Below are 17,911 nucleotides of genomic sequence, written 5' to 3' on the forward strand. Positions count from 1 at the left end.
AAAACGATATGAAAAAGAGCAGTCACCTTCGAGCTATAAGATCATTTAAGGCATCATCATCCAATACTGGGGCATCCTCCTCTTTCTTTGATTCACGCAAAAGGGATTCCAGATATTCCTTACGATCTTCAGCACTGTTACAAAGTAAGAATATTTTTTAGAGAATTGGTAGTTGAAACTTGTTGAAGCATAAAAGGGATGTCTCATGAGTAACCTTGTGTTATTGTCAAAGAAGCCAGCGGTTATACTCTGGTTAGCAACTCCAAGTTTGTGCTCAGCTGAAGCTCTGACTTGCTCCTCAACCGAATTGACCTTAGGATACAATTAAGGAAGAAAGACAAACAAACAGTTCAAACAGCTTGATTATATATCGATTGAACGGGAACAGCCAAGAAACAATTGGTATCTCCCAAGAGTACTGCACATTTTTATTTGCCCCATAAGTCAGTTGAACAGTCATAGATTTAGGACAGAAACACTACATTAGATAGCCCAATGATGAAACAACAGAAATTAAAAACACCAGGGTGAAAGTTACAACCATTCACAAACTCAGTGAACTTTTGACTTTGAAGGTTTCATTGAATTATCAACCCAATTTTTCAGATGCTTGAAATCCTCGAACACAATAAATAAATGAACTTACCGTTTCAAAACGAAGAACAAGCACATCTTTTTTCTGGCCAATTCTGTGCGCCCTTGCTTGAGCTTGCAGATCCACCTGAATTGTATAAAAAGTGCTGCTTCAAGTCTGGCCTGATGTCCACAGTATTCAACTATAGTAAATACGAGGAAATGTTATATCTAACCTGAGGATTCCAGTCGGTGTCAAATAATATCACAGTATCAGCAGCTTGAAGATTTACTCCTACTCCACCAGCCCGTATGCTGAATTTCCATGAAAGATTTTAGCAATCACATACAAATACATATTAGTAGTACTGAACGCCCAAAAGTTTACAACTTGTAGTATTTCGGAACATAACTAAACCTATTAAGAGTGAACATGAAGCATCCTGATAGAGATTAGAGCTACAGAAAGCCAGGCCACGCTATATGATGCATCACCTTAACAGAAATATGAAAAATGGGGAACCCGACTTGTTGAAACCATCGATAAGAGCACCACGATCACCCCCAGATGTTTGCCCATCCAACCTAAGGTATTTGTACCCCTTCAAGGTGAGGTAATCCTCCATAACATCAAGAAGCCTCGTCATTGTGGAAAAGAAAAGAACCTGCGGGAATTCATGGATACCAAAAAGAAAAAGTAACAGTCATTTATAAGGTTTTGCAAAAAACAAATTACAAACTAAGATATTTTTGTGCATTTCACAAATAACAGAGGATTGTATAGTTGAGGACGTGAAGTTCTGCATAAAGCGATATGGAAGCATCCAAAAAAAAGGAAAATATACTAATAGACATCCAAACACAACAAAATTCCAAAAAGTTCTGGTGATAGGAATCATAGTCCTTCAGAGCGAAGGCAATGCAATTACGCAAGGCACTCTAGCTTCAATAATCAGCTTTCGCATTTTAGAGTATTAAATTATTAGAGTTATCCTATCACCACAAGGGAGAATAGAGAACGCATTACCCGATGGTCTGTTGCTTTGAGTTTAGGCAAAAGCCGATCCAACATCTCAAGCTTCCCACACAGTCTTACAATTGGGGGCAGAAAATGCTTAGGAATTATGTTATTGACCTAACAAAAAATAAATTGCCGTTCATTAGGATTTTCCATAGTGGGAACCAGTGATTCATTACATTTACATATATAATTCCACAGAGAATGAAAATGATTACCTCCTCTGAATGCAGTTGGCTTAGATATGGATGATTGCAAATATTCCGAAGCTCCATTACTGAGTTGTGCACTGCACGAGACTGTTAACAGAAAAAAAACTAAGACACAACTCAACATAATCACAAAACTGCCAACACTTGGAGCAGAAAAAAACACCTTCGCATTTCCAATCGAGCCCAAATTATCCTCAACCCTCTTCATCAACAACTTCTGATAAGCAGAAGCCTCACAGCGTATCAATCTCTCTATCTTTTCAGGAAGCTCATTCTCAACCTACCAAAATAAGTTAGTCGACACAATTATAAACATGTTAAATAAAAATTCAGAAAAAATAACTGAGATAAATGCATTGGAAGATATCTTTCAATATCATTATAGCGATAAAAGGGTGATATTATGTTGTGAACCTTATGTTTCAGCCGACGCAGCACAAATGGTCGAAGAACTTGATGAAGTCGATTGATGATCAGTAGATTCTCTTCTTCTGATAGCAACGCCTAGTCAGATTGCAGCCATACACATGTAGTTAATACCACGATGCCTTAAGAAGTGTATAATAGTTAGATTTTTAATATCAAATACAGTCAATGCTACCTCCTCAGCAGAATTTTCTCCATTACTTTGAAATGGTTTGTTGAACCACTGTGAAAAGTCTTCTGACGAGTTGAAAATATTAGGCAGCAGGAAATTAAGCAGAGCCCACAATTCTTCTAGGTTGTTCTGTAACAGATGTAAAATAATGAGATGGTGGGCGATCCAAATAGCAGAAAACAGTAACAAACATAATTGTGTGAAGCCAAGAGTATGCGTCAATATCAACATGAGAAGAGAGGGAGAAGGAAAGAGACTGTACCTGCAATGGGGTTCCGGTTAACAGGAGTCGGTGGGAGCTAACATAATGTTTCAGGTCTGCATTCAGCTTGCAGGATGCATTCTTTATGCGATGTCCTTCATCAATAATAATATAATGCCAGTGAATCTTGCTTAATTTCGGTCTATCATGCTTGTTCATAAGATACTCGTATGTCGTCAGAAGGACATTGAACTTCTGATGAACAATTTGCTCCCTACAACGAAAAAGGAGATAGTGAGCTTTAATATCTGAGACATAAAGAACAACAAAAACAAAATTTGTCTCTCTTTACTTAAATAGTTTGCGCCTTTCCTCAGGAGGCCCACAGTAAACAATTTTATGAATTGATGGGGCCCAAAAGTTAATCTCTGACTGCCAACCAGGCAGAACCGAAGATGGTACAACAACCAAAAAGGGACCTCTGTCATTTTTCGTCTCCATCAGATAGCAAATCAAAGAAATAACCTACAAAGAAGAAAAACTTTATAACTATTGGAACAGAGGCATTTTATACGAAAATCTAACATGTGTGCCTATATCCCAAATAGGATGGCATTAAATACCTGAACAGTTTTCCCGAGACCCATCTCATCAGCTAAAATGCCATTTAAGTGATTGTTGTACAGTGAAAGTAGCCACCTTAAGCCATTCATTTGGTACCTAAAATGAAGGTTTTGTAGTTGTAAACATCCCACGCAAAACTATTACCAAAAGGTTATCAAATATATAGTAAGGAGGGGATGGTTCACTTACTCTCTTAACTTTCCACCCACTAGGCACGATGGCTGCTCACTAATATTTTCTTTTATACTGCAAAAGAAATTTTGTGAATATATAAATGAGGAATGATACGCACATACGACTCTATTTACAAACAACATAACCACCTTTTCGAGAAAAAAATAATGAGGCAAGAAAGATGACAACTACTCCACTTACGAAACAGAAAGTGAAAGCTTTAGAATGTCTCTAAGGGTGATGTTTAGACTGTAATTATAGGATGTCGAATATTACCTGTGAGCCATCAAGTAGTATTTTTCGTTGCTTTCCAGGTAGTGCTGCATCACATGTATCTTAACCATGAGAAACAGATGGAAGAATGCTCAACCAATAAAAAAAGGAATTCTTAGGATATAGAACTTGCCTTTGCTTGGTCACTCTCATCTTCATTTTCAACCAAAGTTTCATCTTCGGTTGCATTTGACATACGTGTTTCATCTCCCTCATTCTCAAATCGACTGGTCAAAGATTTAGCCTCCTTTAACTTGGATCCAAGTTTCTGAAGGTACTTTTCAGTCTCTTTGAGTAGTTGCTTTACTCGATCTGACTTGGCGTCCTACATATTCACCAACATTCAGAATTACAGACCAGTATCAAAGAAGCAATATAAACCAAAAACTTCCATATTCAGTTCAAAGACCAAACCTGCACCATCCGGAGATAACCCTCCACATCATTTATCTTTAGCAAATTGATCTTCTCACGTTGAATTTTGTCAATCTTCTCGCGGTGAAGCCGTTCCTTTCTTTTGTGGAACTCCTTTACATACCTATTGAAACTCTTCAATCTTTCTCTCTTAACTTTAAACAAATCCTCTAGTTTATCCCTAAAGCAAGGTTCCAAACAAGGATTCAGTACAAAGCAGTATAAAATATATCTGCTACTATTTGGTTCACCTAATAAGAAGAATGAAATAGGTCCGAAAACTAATTGCACATACTTGTGAACTTCTAACCCCCCAAAGAACTCCTTTTGTCTCTCACGAATTCTTCTTTGTCTCTCTTCCTTCATCTTCTGCTCATACTTTTCAAGCTGCTTAATTCTCCGGCCATGCTTATGTTTCTTATATGACTTTAGATGCTCAACATCAGTTGCAATAGGTTTGAAGAAGTTGTACACGAACTCACTGATTCAACAAGTCAACAAAACACTAGCAGCTGAGAGGTGAAACAACACGTTGAATATGTATATGCACATATTTTATAGATAAAAAGAAGTTCGCATCTTCCATAGTATAACAAAGACAGATTATCTAGTTGTATCCCTGTTAGCTCGACCTATTAGCATAACAGATACAAGTAGAAGAAACATCTCCATAATAATATTTTCTAAGCAAATAACATACACTTACCTCCTCAAACGCCGTTGCAGATTTAACAGCTGAAGCTTTTTCAGTTCTATTACACTCTTGGTCTTTGCAGATATATCCTCAGACAAACTCACAGATTCCTGCAGAGTTGGATATATGAATCAGTGCCATCAAGATCCAGAATAAGTGATAGTGAGAACTTAATAAAGTAAGGACACAAGCAACTAGTTCTCTAGTGTTACTACTATGTGACGTATAACTAGTTCTTCAGTATTCCGTCAAATGTGAAGGTCATTTCAACAAAATTACCCCAAGGCCAAAACAACCTTGTAGTTACTTAATATATGACAAAGGAAAATAAGAACCTCAACACAGGACATTTCTTCTAGTGAATTTCGTAAACTGAAGGAAATCAGTGTTTCTCTCTGGAAGACGAACAAATAATAGAAGTTACCAACTAAGATCAAACTGAATATATAGCTTAATCATTTAATTCCCGGGATCAGTCTGACAGGTTCAGCTGGGTAGAGCTGACCATTGGAGAGCTAAACATTTTACGAGATCACATTGTCAGGCACGTCTTTATCCAGAATCAGATACTTAAATATGATTGTGGATTTGTTCCAATAACAAGATCAAGAACACAGAAAAGCAAGAACCACCAAAAACAACAAGTAATAATATAATGCAAAAAGTTGACAACAGGAACAAAACTCAATCACCATGACAACAAAACGTACTACTAACTAAATGAGAAGAGAGAAGGGGGCTAGAGAGAGAGAGACCTTCAACTCACTGAACCGTGCCCCAATTGCCTGGTCGGCTTTCTGCTGTTTAAGAGACCAACTCCGATCAACCAATAGTCTCTTATTCTGTCGACCCATGATCCATTTCTGCGACATGGTGTACTTAGGTGATGGTTGCAAATTACCTTTCTCTTCATCTGATATGTGCCATATATCCATGTTTGAAGAGTTATCAACCACAATAGTTTACAATACTCCACGCCAAAAGGAAAGACCATCATTCAAAAACAATCTTAGCTAAGGTAGTCCACTAACCAGAAGCGTGAAATTCATCGAGTTGAACAGCTGAAGTTGAGAGGTCATTAGTTTTGATTACTCCAGCCCACCCCACCATCTCCGATGGTGGGTGTTTGGTCAAACCAGGAGAAAAGGCCAGTTGGGAATGACTGACAGCAACTTGGTTTTGTGCTTGAGAGCCTGGAATTTTAGATGCTAGCAGCTTTTGCCCGTCAGAAAATACAGTATTTGCAAAACTTCTTTCCCCTAATCTTGATCTGTCGGTTTCTTTGGATGAGAAGTCCATTTCATCCAATCTTCCAGTGGGATTGTCTGGTCTTGACAACAGTGCAGAGACGTCAGGAATGCCACCCAAATCACTGGACGTATGTGTTCTCCCTTTGGAATCAAACATTTCTCCGCGGAAACCGTCTGTAATGGAGGCATATTATGATCCACGGGAAAGCATGTAAAACGTAAATTAGAAAGCAACTTCAGCGAGAACCAACATTACCATCTTCGCGGAAAGTATTTCGAAGGGCGATCTCTACATGCAGTTTCTTTGGCACCAAACCATTTCTACAAGAAGGAAATTAACCAGACATTTCCGGCGTTATAATTGCACCAAATTGACTAAACAATTGGCTAGGAGACTGTAAAGTACCTGAGAGCTAGAAACACAAGGCACTGGGCTCTGAGCTGCTTCAATTGTTGCTCTCTAAAAGGTGAACCTGAGGGCAGTGATCCCTCTGCTGCAACATTATTTCCAGCTTCTTTGTGTACCGGAGGCCTGATTGCTGTGACTTCGCTATTTTGCCAGCCACACTGCCATAGAAAACAAGATGCCACATATAGAGGGGATAGATTCCAAACAAGGTATCTTTGGTAGGAAGTAAAAGGGGAAAGGACGTTGTGCAGAGCCAAAGTCAAACTAAATGCAAGTAAGCTTCAAACCTTCATATAGAAGGCTAGGGGTTAATCAAATTACGTTTTAAAATGATTTTAGTGGCATTTAAGTCTCTAAAAGATCAAGGGAAATGCAAGTATACTTTTCGTATTTCCAATACTGAAACAAAAAAAAAATACTTCTACGGATAGACAAATGTTTCGAAGAATAAGCCACTATGCGCCAGCACTCTATCTCTTTTTACATTCTCAAAAATGATTTTGTGCATCAGATAAGTGGACCACAATAGTCCAAGAATATTTGAAATTGGCAGACTCAGGGAGGCTCAAAATGATTTCATAAACAAAATGTTACGTACATAATATGTATCTTATCTGGAGGATTCAGGAAACGTAATACCGTTATATACCTGTGGAGTCGTGTAAGCATCTGATGACAACCCAACATGCATATTCCTAATGTCACCTGAGGTTTAATGGAGACAATATATACAAATAAGATAACCAAAGCTTACACAAAAAATGGGTGTTTCTTCTATGCTAGATTAAAAAGGATATGCTCTGTACTGCAAGAAACAACGTTGAAACAAACATCCTACCTGAATTACCAGGCATTTCTATTTTGCTTACTTCTCCAGTCTGATCATCAATCTTGTGGCTATCAAATATTTGAGAGTTATCCATATTCTGTTCCCATGAAAGTGATGATTCACCTCTCTTTCTCTTTCCACTTGACTTGCCCTCTCTTTGAGATTGGGAGATCCCCGACGTAGAATCCAAGTTGGATGGACTCTCACGATCGAATGATCTGTTACTTTGAGTTCCAGACCCTTGGTAAAAGGTTTGTGATGCACTGTTTGATCCACCAAGCTGCCTACTAGAAGTGAATGCATCATATTTTGACATCTCATTTTCAACTAGACTTGCTTTGCCCTCATTGCTAACTCCAACCACTTGGGAAGACCCTGTACTCACACATTGATGCAAGACGTTTAGCTCACAATAAAAAGAAGAATACCAATTTCCCCACATGATAAACAAAACTCCTAGCTCATGGAGGGGTATCTGGTTAGCACACTCTCAGCTGAAACAAAGGAGAGAAAGGATATACCAGCCAAATGAGCAGACCCAGAATCTTCCGTTTGGGTACCACCAGCATGAGGAAGACACGATGACTTCAAAGCTTCAATGTCAAGACCGTGTTGATTGACTACAGTGTCCATGGCCCTTGGAGTTTTAGAAAGATTATATTAGTCGAAGTAAAATGAAAAACAGGCGCAAAAGTATAAATTTTCAAAAGCATGATAACAGTTAGAGCCAAAGACCCAGATTAACAAGCTGTGAATGAATTAAGTGAGTCTTCTGAGACAGAAATACAAGATAGGATAATGCTACAGCATCCGTATTAGTAGAACAACCTCATGCTCTCATAGCATAAGAAGATAGTCTCATCTTAATCAACCGAAAAAAGTAAATTTATTAACAAATAACTAGTGATATCTTAGGAAAACAATACCTAGATATGACTTGATAGGGCATCGAGTGTTCCTTTCCGCTGGTTTTCATGTGCTGCAATATCTACAAACAATCAAAAAGAATGAATGAAGTTAAAAAGCACGGGATTAAAGCTCAGAATACAAAGTAAAGCATAGACCTGGTGAAGTCACATTACCACATAAAGTTTAGTTGCTAGCTTTGCAGGCTCATCTTTAGAATCTTGAATAAGTTTATGCAGAAACTTAGCTGCCTCCAACTCAATATTATGCGAGGATGTCATCTTAATTTTAAATTACACCATCACCTGCATCACACCGAGCATACAAGTACTGATTACACAATTCAGAAACAAACAAGAACTGTATATACATGATAATACAAACAAAGACAATTCCCAACCAAAGAAATGGTGGCTGCCAAATAAATAAAAAAAAACCATACCAACAGATTAAAAAAATAGCTCTAAATCTAAAACAACCCAAGAGCAAGTAAATCACAAAGGAACAAAATTTTATGAACCTAAAAGCAAAACTGAGTGGTGAAAATTCATGTGAATAAATCAAAGCGGATGCACATACAAATTCCGTAAAATTGGGGGACGGAGCAAAACAATTTTCCCGAATCGCAAGGAAAAGGAGAAAAAAAAACCCGCGACTTGCTCTAGTGGATGCAAACCCAAAAGCAAAAAGGAGTGGTAACAAAACCCTAAATAGCTAAACAACGATCCATCAGTGAAGAGAACGAAGAAACAGAGAGGGAGATTTTACCCAAGTTAGAGATCCACCTCTGGAAGACGAAGCAGAAGTGAAATTTCAGGTGAAACGAAAACGTAGAGAACTGAGAAGTGAAGAAGCTGTGTGCGTCGTCGTCGTCGTCGTCTCTGTGAAAGCGCACGAAATGACTCTACCCCAAATGAAAAAAAGTGAATTAAACTAAGTCCCACGAGACGAGACCACTGATTCATACTCTAATTTGGGCCGACCAATCGGTTTACGATAGCCAATCAATTGGTTTAAGATAACCAATATATTGGTTTATTCTTTTTTCACTTACCAAAACGATGAAAAAACTATGAGCCGGTTGAATTTTTAAGAAATCATAAACTTTTTATTGATTTTCTAAATAATTCATTAGATTATATTGTTGGATAAAACAGAGAGATTTAAATTATGGGTCATTGGCAGTTAGACCTACTTTCTCTCAATCTTATTGCACTTAGACCTATTTCTGACTATTGTTATAATTTTGTCAAGTAATTGGCTTAGGTGTCAATTTCTCTTCCCCAAACTGCTCCGAGACTTAATGTCTTCATCCAACTTATGCAGTAAACAATCGAAACTAAGTTGTATTTCGGTTTGTTATTGGGACCGTCCGATCGTAACTGTTAGTTTAGATCTGATGGCTGAAAATAATAGNCGCAAAAGTATAAATTTTCAAAAGCATGATAACAGTTAGAGCCAAAGACCCAGATTAACAAGCTGTGAATGAATTAAGTGAGTCTTCTGAGACAGAAATACAAGATAGGATAATGCTACAGCATCCGTATTAGTAGAACAACCTCATGCTCTCATAGCATAAGAAGATAGTCTCATCTTAATCAACCGAAAAAAGTAAATTTATTAACAAATAACTAGTGATATCTTAGGAAAACAATACCTAGATATGACTTGATAGGGCATCGAGTGTTCCTTTCCGCTGGTTTTCATGTGCTGCAATATCTACAAACAATCAAAAAGAATGAATGAAGTTAAAAAGCACGGGATTAAAGCTCAGAATACAAAGTAAAGCATAGACCTGGTGAAGTCACATTACCACATAAAGTTTAGTTGCTAGCTTTGCAGGCTCATCTTTAGAATCTTNATTGGGACCGTCCGATCGTAACTGTTAGTTTAGATCTGATGGCTGAAAATAATAGTAGTTTCAGTTTCCTTTTTGGGCGACAGGTTGGATGTTTTATGAGTTACAAGAAAGTGAGACAGGTTGTGGATGAGAAACGTGAAGCTGCTTTAGGGTTTTGAGAGACATGGCTGCGCATGTATGTGTTTGGCATTCATGTGGATAGGGTTTTTTCCGATTTATGTAACTTGTTATTTGTGGATGCGTGAGTAATCGGGTTTTATGAAACGTAATGCAGGATAATTTCCCTTCTTATTGTGTCGTGATTTCCGGCCTTTGGAGTAGCTCGAAGGATGGCGTTTGGGGGTTTGAAGTGAATAACAAGCTTTTGTCGCGTGTAGTTCCTTTGACGGCGTCGGCGAGTTTAGTTGAATTGGAAGATTCAGTGGTGGCTGAGTTCGGTTTGGTGGAGAAGAAGGCGACACTTAGATACTGCATCCCTACATTTATGCAATTGACAACGGGGGTGAGGACGCCCCCAGTTGTTGTGACTACTAATGTTGGGCTGGAGTACTATATAAGAATGTTGCGTCTGAACCGAGGGTTGAATTTGTTTGTTACGTTTGAAGATGTTAGGAAAAGAGCTAATCATGAGGGTTTGATAGACTCGAAAGAGGAAGTCACTAAAATCAGAGTTGTGGTTCGTCATCTGGTCTTAGTAATAGTGCAAGTGAAGAACTTATTTTGGGAGAAGCATGTACTGCCGGTTCGAAGACAATAGTTATTGAGACTACTCAAGTTGATGATGATTTCATGGCTGGAGTCGCAGAAATTGAGGGAAAAATGAAGTGCGATAGGCTTAACGGAGGGGATGTAGAGGCTGAGGAGAAGAGGAGTGATTCAGGAGGGTATGTAGTTGCAGATAGTTATGAAGATGTTGAAGAGGAAGAAGAAGCTTAGGTGGCAGAGGTAACCTCTACCCCAAAAGACTATGATAAGGAGTTTTGGGAGAATTTCATAGGAGATCAGTTTGGTCGAGTTAATGTTGCTGAGGTTATGTGTAATACATTTTCATGCTTTGACCATACGGTGTTAGTAAATGGGACTACTCCTTTAAAAGAAGAAGAGAAAGCGAAGACAAGTTTTGATGTGAGATCTGAAGAAGCAAATATAGGTCTGAGATCTATAGATGGTGAACATGTTGCGTCGGCCACGTGGTCAAATGGTTGTGGACAGAGGAATGGCTCCGCCATGGACAGTAGGAAGCTAGAAGATATTGATGATGAGGAGTTCGATATCCCTCCTCTGTATGATGACACAGAGTTTGAGAGGGAAGAGATCCCAGATCTGGACTTTGAGGATGATGGTAAAGAACTTTGTAAAGGGAAGTTGTTTGCAAACAAAGAGGATTGCCAGATTGCGCTAGCGATATATGCTATTAAGAACAAGTTTCATTTTAAGCAAACAACAACGAAAAAGGATTCGTTTGTAGTGAGCTGTACTGGGGAGAGTTGTGAGTGGAGGGTTCTAGCAAGTGAAATGAAGGAGTCAGGATACTATGAGATTAGGAAAGCAGATCTTGAACACACTTGCCCCATAGAGACGAGGAGAAACTATTTGAAGAAACTAACCTCTAGGGTAATTGCTGCTGTTTTCAAGTCGAAGTACAGTGATCCGAGTAAAGGACCAGGCCCACTGGATCTGCAGCAAATGGTTCTTGAGAATCTTAGGGTGGGGGCATCATACAGCAAGTGTTGGAGGGCGAAGGGGAAGGCTTTGGATGGAATGTTTGGTTCGGATGATGAGTCTTTCGAAGATCTTCCTGCATATTTGCATGTCTTAAAAGAAGCTAATCCAGGGACAGTTACTGATTTAAAAACTGAAGTCTTAGAAGATGGTGGTAAAAGGTTTTTGTATATGTTTTTGGCATTCGGGGCATCAATTGAAGGTTTCTGCAGGTTGAGGCGTGTTATTGTTGTGGATGGTACTCATCTAAACGGGAACTATAATGGAGTGCTGCTTACAGCTAGTGGGCAGGATGCTAATTTCCAGGTATTCCCGCTAGCTTTTGCAGTAGTAGACAGCGAGAATGATGATGCTTGGACATGGTTCTTCGAGAAGTTAGAAAGAATTATTGCGGACAGCAAAACCTTGACAATTATTTCTGATAGAAACGTGTCAATCTACACGGCTAAGAAGAAAGTTTATCCGTTGGCACACCATGGAGCTTGCATTGTTCATCTTGCTAGGAATGTGAATGCCCGGTTTCATAACAAAGGTCTTGTGAAACTGGTGACGAAAGCGGCATTTGCCTATAAGGTAACAGCCTTTCAGGAGACATATAGGCAAATAAAGGCAAAGAACAGCAACTGTGCAACTTACTTGGATAAAATTGGTGCAGGCCACTGGAGCAGGGCATATTTCCAAGGAAATCGTTACAATTGGATGACGTCAAACATTGCGGAGCCGTTGAACAAAGCTTTGGGTAAGGGTCGATCGTCACACATTGTTGAACTACTGAAGTTCATTCGTGCTATGTTGACACGGTGGTTTAGTGCGGGGCGTAAGAAATCTGCTAAACATCAAGGATTAACTACCCCATAGGTTGACAAACAGATGCAGAAAAACTTGGTGGCAGTTAGTGGGAGCAGAGTCGCGAATATTTCAAGCTGGAGTTATGAAGTTGGTGGGTTGCTAAACAGGAAACACCATGTGTTACTTGATATGAAACAGTGTTCGTGCAAAAAGTATGATCGAGTTAAAATCCCATGTGGACACGCATTGTTGGCAGCAGATACACAGGGGATACCATATGGTTCGTTGGTTGGGGATTTTTATAAGACAGAGTGTTGGAGAGCTACTTATGAAGGTGTAATAAATCCCGAGATTAATGATGTTGAAATACTATTCAAAATTCAGCACCGTCTGTTATACCCTCCAAAGGCTTGAAGGCCATCAGGACGTCCAAAGGAGTCAAGGATCCCGTCTATTGGAGAATTTCCAGTAGTTGATGTTTGTATAAGTTTCGTAGATGATAGTATTGATTGTTTTGTGTTAGGCGTGATGATGTTTTAGGTTGCTTAACTTCGCAGAAAAATGGTGCGGCGAAAGGGAAAGTGAATAGGTGTGGGAGATGCAAGCAAAGTGGGCACAACCGAGCTAGTTGTACGAACCCGTTGCCATGATGTATCCAACCGAGCTAGTCGAGGTGTGGTGTAGTGTGGATTCTCTTAAGTTTGTTTTTTTGTGTTGTGGTGTATTGCGGATACACCTAAGCAACCATTTATAAGTTTGTTACGGTTAGTAATGTTAGTCGGGGTCATTGGAATGACGTATCCATGTTTGGGTATCCATAAGATTATAGGCTTGTGGATATCCTCACGGCATAGGTGATAATTTTTTGTGGGGTTTTTGTACCCGATCACTGTCAGAGGGATAATCTAACTATTTTGTTTAAGGGGTAATTGAACAATTAAATACTCGATGATAGTGTTTATGAGTATTTTGGATTTTATGAATATTTTGGATTTTATTTCGGAACTCTATAATTGTGTCATCAGATCAGGTCGAAGATGTGCAATGTCTTTGTTAGATATTTGAATTAGTTTGAAATGAAGAAATGGATACCCAAAAAGATCAAATGTGGGTATCCAGACGTTAACGTTGCGTGGATATCCTGTGAGGTAGTATCGTCAGACTATATATAAGGTTTGTTTCTTAAGTCCAGACGTCATACTTGAGTGGATACCCTGATTCTTGCCAAAAAGATCAAATGTGGGTATCCAGAAGTTAACGTTGCGTGGATATCCTGTGAGGTAGTATCATTAGACTATATAGAAGGTTCGTTGCAGATATAATTGAAATGAGATTTCCAAGTGTGGGTATCCATGTGTGTGTCTGTTTGAAGTGGTTAGGGCACAAACTCAGTCATTTGAACATTCATTATTGTTCTAGCCATCCATTTTTTGCATTATGTATTAAGTTATAGGTTTCAACAATTCAAAACTAGTTGAACGACATTATGTATCCATTCATAGATTTTGGAAATATTGCATATATAGAAGAAAAAATAAAAGTTAAACCAGACAATAGGTAGCAGCCGTTGCAAAATAGAAAATAAGTACATAACTACTAAAGGTATCCATAGGGGTCTGACCATGTGGTTATGTTCTAACATTACGAATCCAGGCTTTAAACAGTACTAGACATCGGGAAAAGAAACATGCAGTTTACACCAGTCAATCGGAGGAGGAACTTTGCACTGCTCGGCATCGGCCGCCGCCACCTCTCGGTTCTCCTCCAACCTCTTGTGCTCTGCCTCGAAATCGACTAGTTCTTAACCCAAAATTTGATTAACCTGGGAGATTTGAGTGTCTATTAAGTCAACTTGATGCTGGAGTGTGGTTGCCTCCTCCTTCTTCTTCATATGCTGATGCAGCATATTTAGGATTGCTTTGAACCGATCCTTTGTCTCCGCCTAAACCACTGCTCTAGTCTTACTAAAAGCCTCCGAAATGGTCTCAAGTGCTTCCTCTTCCCACTCGAAGTCTGAATTGAGTTTTGGTCGTTTTCCGGGATTAGGGCCGTCCATGTCTTCCCACTCTGAATTGAAGGTCCGACGTCTGCTGGAACTTTCACCGGCCATATCTTGTTTCTGAAAATGAGAACATCACAATCCAACTTAGGTTAAAGCAAGACGTGAAGTTAAATAAACAAAAACTAAAAAAATTTAAGAGGAGCAAAATATTGCCTTAATCGGTGTAAAGAGGTGGATGTTAAAGATATAGAAACTGCTTTTAACATGACAGAATGAGACGATATTTATAGATGAAAATATCGAAGACGAAGATTAACATAACCCTATTATCGAAACGACACAATGAATGTACAGAACACCAAACAGTACAATGAAAGTAGTCAAACTAAACGACAACTTCTAGTTACAATGACTCTAAGCTAACCAAACAACACCTTTTCGTCTCAACAGTTGGGCCCACTAAACAGACCGGCATCCAACGCTCAGTGTCCACGGAATATAACCTATTGGTTGTGAATATGTATCCAATCTTATCTGACCAAAATGGATACATTACACATCTGTACAATATGAGACAAGGTTTGTATCCATGTTAACATGACAGTAAATATGTATACAACAATATCTGACCATGTGGTTAAATGACACATCTTTACAAATAGGGGGAAAGGAAAAAGCTGTGTTCAACCAAGTGATACATGTTAACAACAAAATGGATGATTAACTTATGATACTAATCGGATGTGACCAGGAGAATTATGAAACATATAAGTGTTCCAAATCATCTATGGGGAGAAGCAGTGAAACACTCGACTTATCTCCTTTATCGAATAGCTACAAGAGCCGTGAAAGACAGAGCACCATATGAATTGTTCCGTAACAAGGAACCAAGTGTAGAGCACCTTCGATTTTTGGATGCATTGGTTATGCAAAGGTGGACACACCAAATTGGTATCATAGGTTATTCATCCGTGTGTGTAATAACTATCATTTGTAAAGATGTGTCATTAATCCACATGGTCATATATGGTTGGATACATGTTAACAAAAACAACTAATACAAGACAAAGTCGCAACTGTTGGATTCATGACACAACATCTTTAAAATTGTTGTGACATCTTTAAAAATGTTGTGTTGTTAACATGTATCTAATAATATCTGACCATGTGGTTAAATGACACATCTTTACAAATAGGGGAAAAGAGAAAAGATGTGTTCAACCATGTGGTGGAGCATGTATCCACATGGTGTAATATGGTTGGATACATGTTAACAGCAACATGGATGGTTAACTTATGATACTAATCGGTTTTGACCATGTATCCAACCAAATCTGACAATGTGGATACATGAACTAATATTTACAAATTATAGTATTACACATACAGATGATTAACTTATGATACCAATTGGTTGTGACCATCTATCCAAACATAATTGACCATGTGGATACGTGACATTACGTTACAAATGATAGTTATTAAACACACTCATGATTAACTTATGGTAAATACGAAAACATTCAGAAAGTTCAGCATCATAGTTCCCAAAACAAACAACCTTAAATACATAACTTAAGATAAGTACATTATGTCTCTGGAAAGGTAAAAGTAGATACACTCCATGCACCTCTCACCGTTGTATTCATCAAACGCGTCATGCGCCGACCAGCACTCTCGGAAATCCTCAAATAGCCAAGTCTTCTCGTACGTGCTTTTTTTCTGAGGTCCAATTATGTAGATGTGGTACATCAGAGAGTCCGCCATTTTATCCGCTTGACCAAACCCATATTTCTTCCTAAAGTTCCAGTAAACATCCATATCTAAAGTCCCAGCGCAACTACTCAACATCACCCATAATAGTTCAGCAACTGGGTACACACTCTTTACTGTACCCACCACATCAATAGCCTCCTTCAATTGTAATCTTTTCACATACAAAGCGTACGGATTCTTCTCGTACAAACACATTCTGAAGAAATTGTAGTACACATGCGAAGGCCTTGACCATTTCACAAATTCGGGATCACGATCCAACCTCACAGCATTAAGTGTCTCCGGAGAAAAAGCAGCTACTTTCCCCGCGCGACCAGCAACAATCCAGCTTTTAAGTGACCTTGGACCATCAGTTGCTACCAAACTTACAATTTTCGCCAGTATAGGCGCTGGAATGTGTAGATTTCTTGGCACATGCTCCTTTAGATGGTTGAGCAGGTAGACTCGCACAGGCTAAAATTAATCGCCCAATTAAATTACGCAATTTCTTACTTAGATGTGAGTGTCTCCGGTAGAAAATTATAAATTTAGGTATCCACACGACAATGCAACGTGGATGTCCTTTTAGGCAGTAAGTTAGACTAAAAATAAGGTATTCAGTGCTTGATTCTTATGCACATAACTGAAATGAGATATCCAAGTGTTGTTATCCATGTCATATGACATTGTGCCTAACATGACAAGTAAATGACAACACAAGTGAACCGGCATCTTCTCAACAAATCAACCCATAACCTACTGATTTAGTCCCTTCTATTGGTGCGGAGTTCTAGTAGATTTAAATAAAACTGTAATAGGGAGTTCTAGGATAACGGTACAATAAAAATGTTACATAGTTAAGTTACAACATAGTGTTTGAAAATGGGAAAAATGGGGTAAGGGGGACTACGTGTATATGGGTGCAACAAATTCCTTGTAGACGTCCAAAGCTTATTGAGCCCTAAAATCATCCACCACTTTATCGTAATCGTAGACATTAGTTCAGTACCAAAGCCAGTTGCGACGATTTCTAGAAACTTCATGGCAACCGGACCACAATCGCCACATCTTTCGTTGACGTAAACGCCTTGAATCCGGGACCAGGTAAATGGCTTAACTCCATGTTGCTGAGTGTCGGGGGGGGGGGATGCACAGTTTCTGGATTAGATACGGTAGCTGCTCTGTGATCGGAGCGATTTGTTCAGCCACCTTCACATCGTTGTATAAGGTTACATTTGGATCAAGGATCTTGATGCTCCAATTGGGGAGATTGATTACTAAACCAACCCAATGAGAGTCGCCCCAAATCATGGGAATATAGATCATGGTCCAAAGTTCAAACCAATCGGCTGGAGGGCCATGTGTAATTCGTTGGAGCTTATTGTCCCACTTAACTCTTGACTTGATCTTCGCTTGACAGAATGATTTATACTTTCCCATAAGTAGTTGCAAAGCTAGGGTGAAAGAAAGATTGAGCGCTCAATGGACAGGACATGAGCAAGCTTTGATTGCAGGAGATCAAAGGGTTGTTATATGGGGAGAGCTTAAGATTTGATAGAAAACCTACCAAAGTGCTAACCCAATTCTGAGGCCTCGCAAGTTGTTT

The 17,911-nt window shown here is 38.9% G+C and overlaps 1 protein-coding gene and 1 pseudogene across 1 annotated transcript; one reads left to right on the plus strand and one right to left on the minus strand.

The window, feature by feature from the left end:
- The window catches only part of LOC104750072, a 20,069-nt pseudogene extending 10,968 nt beyond the window's left edge, over positions 1-9,101 (minus strand).
- LOC104753452 lies at positions 11,070-12,617 on the plus strand. Its single transcript, XM_010475706.1, has one exon. It carries the CDS (start codon positions 11,070-11,072, stop codon positions 12,615-12,617), a length of 1,548 nt encoding a protein of 515 aa, XP_010474008.1.

Source organism: Camelina sativa, chromosome 16, assembly GCF_000633955.1.
Source record: "Camelina sativa cultivar DH55 chromosome 16, Cs, whole genome shotgun sequence".
In the NCBI taxonomy this organism is placed as follows: Eukaryota; Viridiplantae; Streptophyta; class Magnoliopsida; order Brassicales; family Brassicaceae; genus Camelina; species Camelina sativa.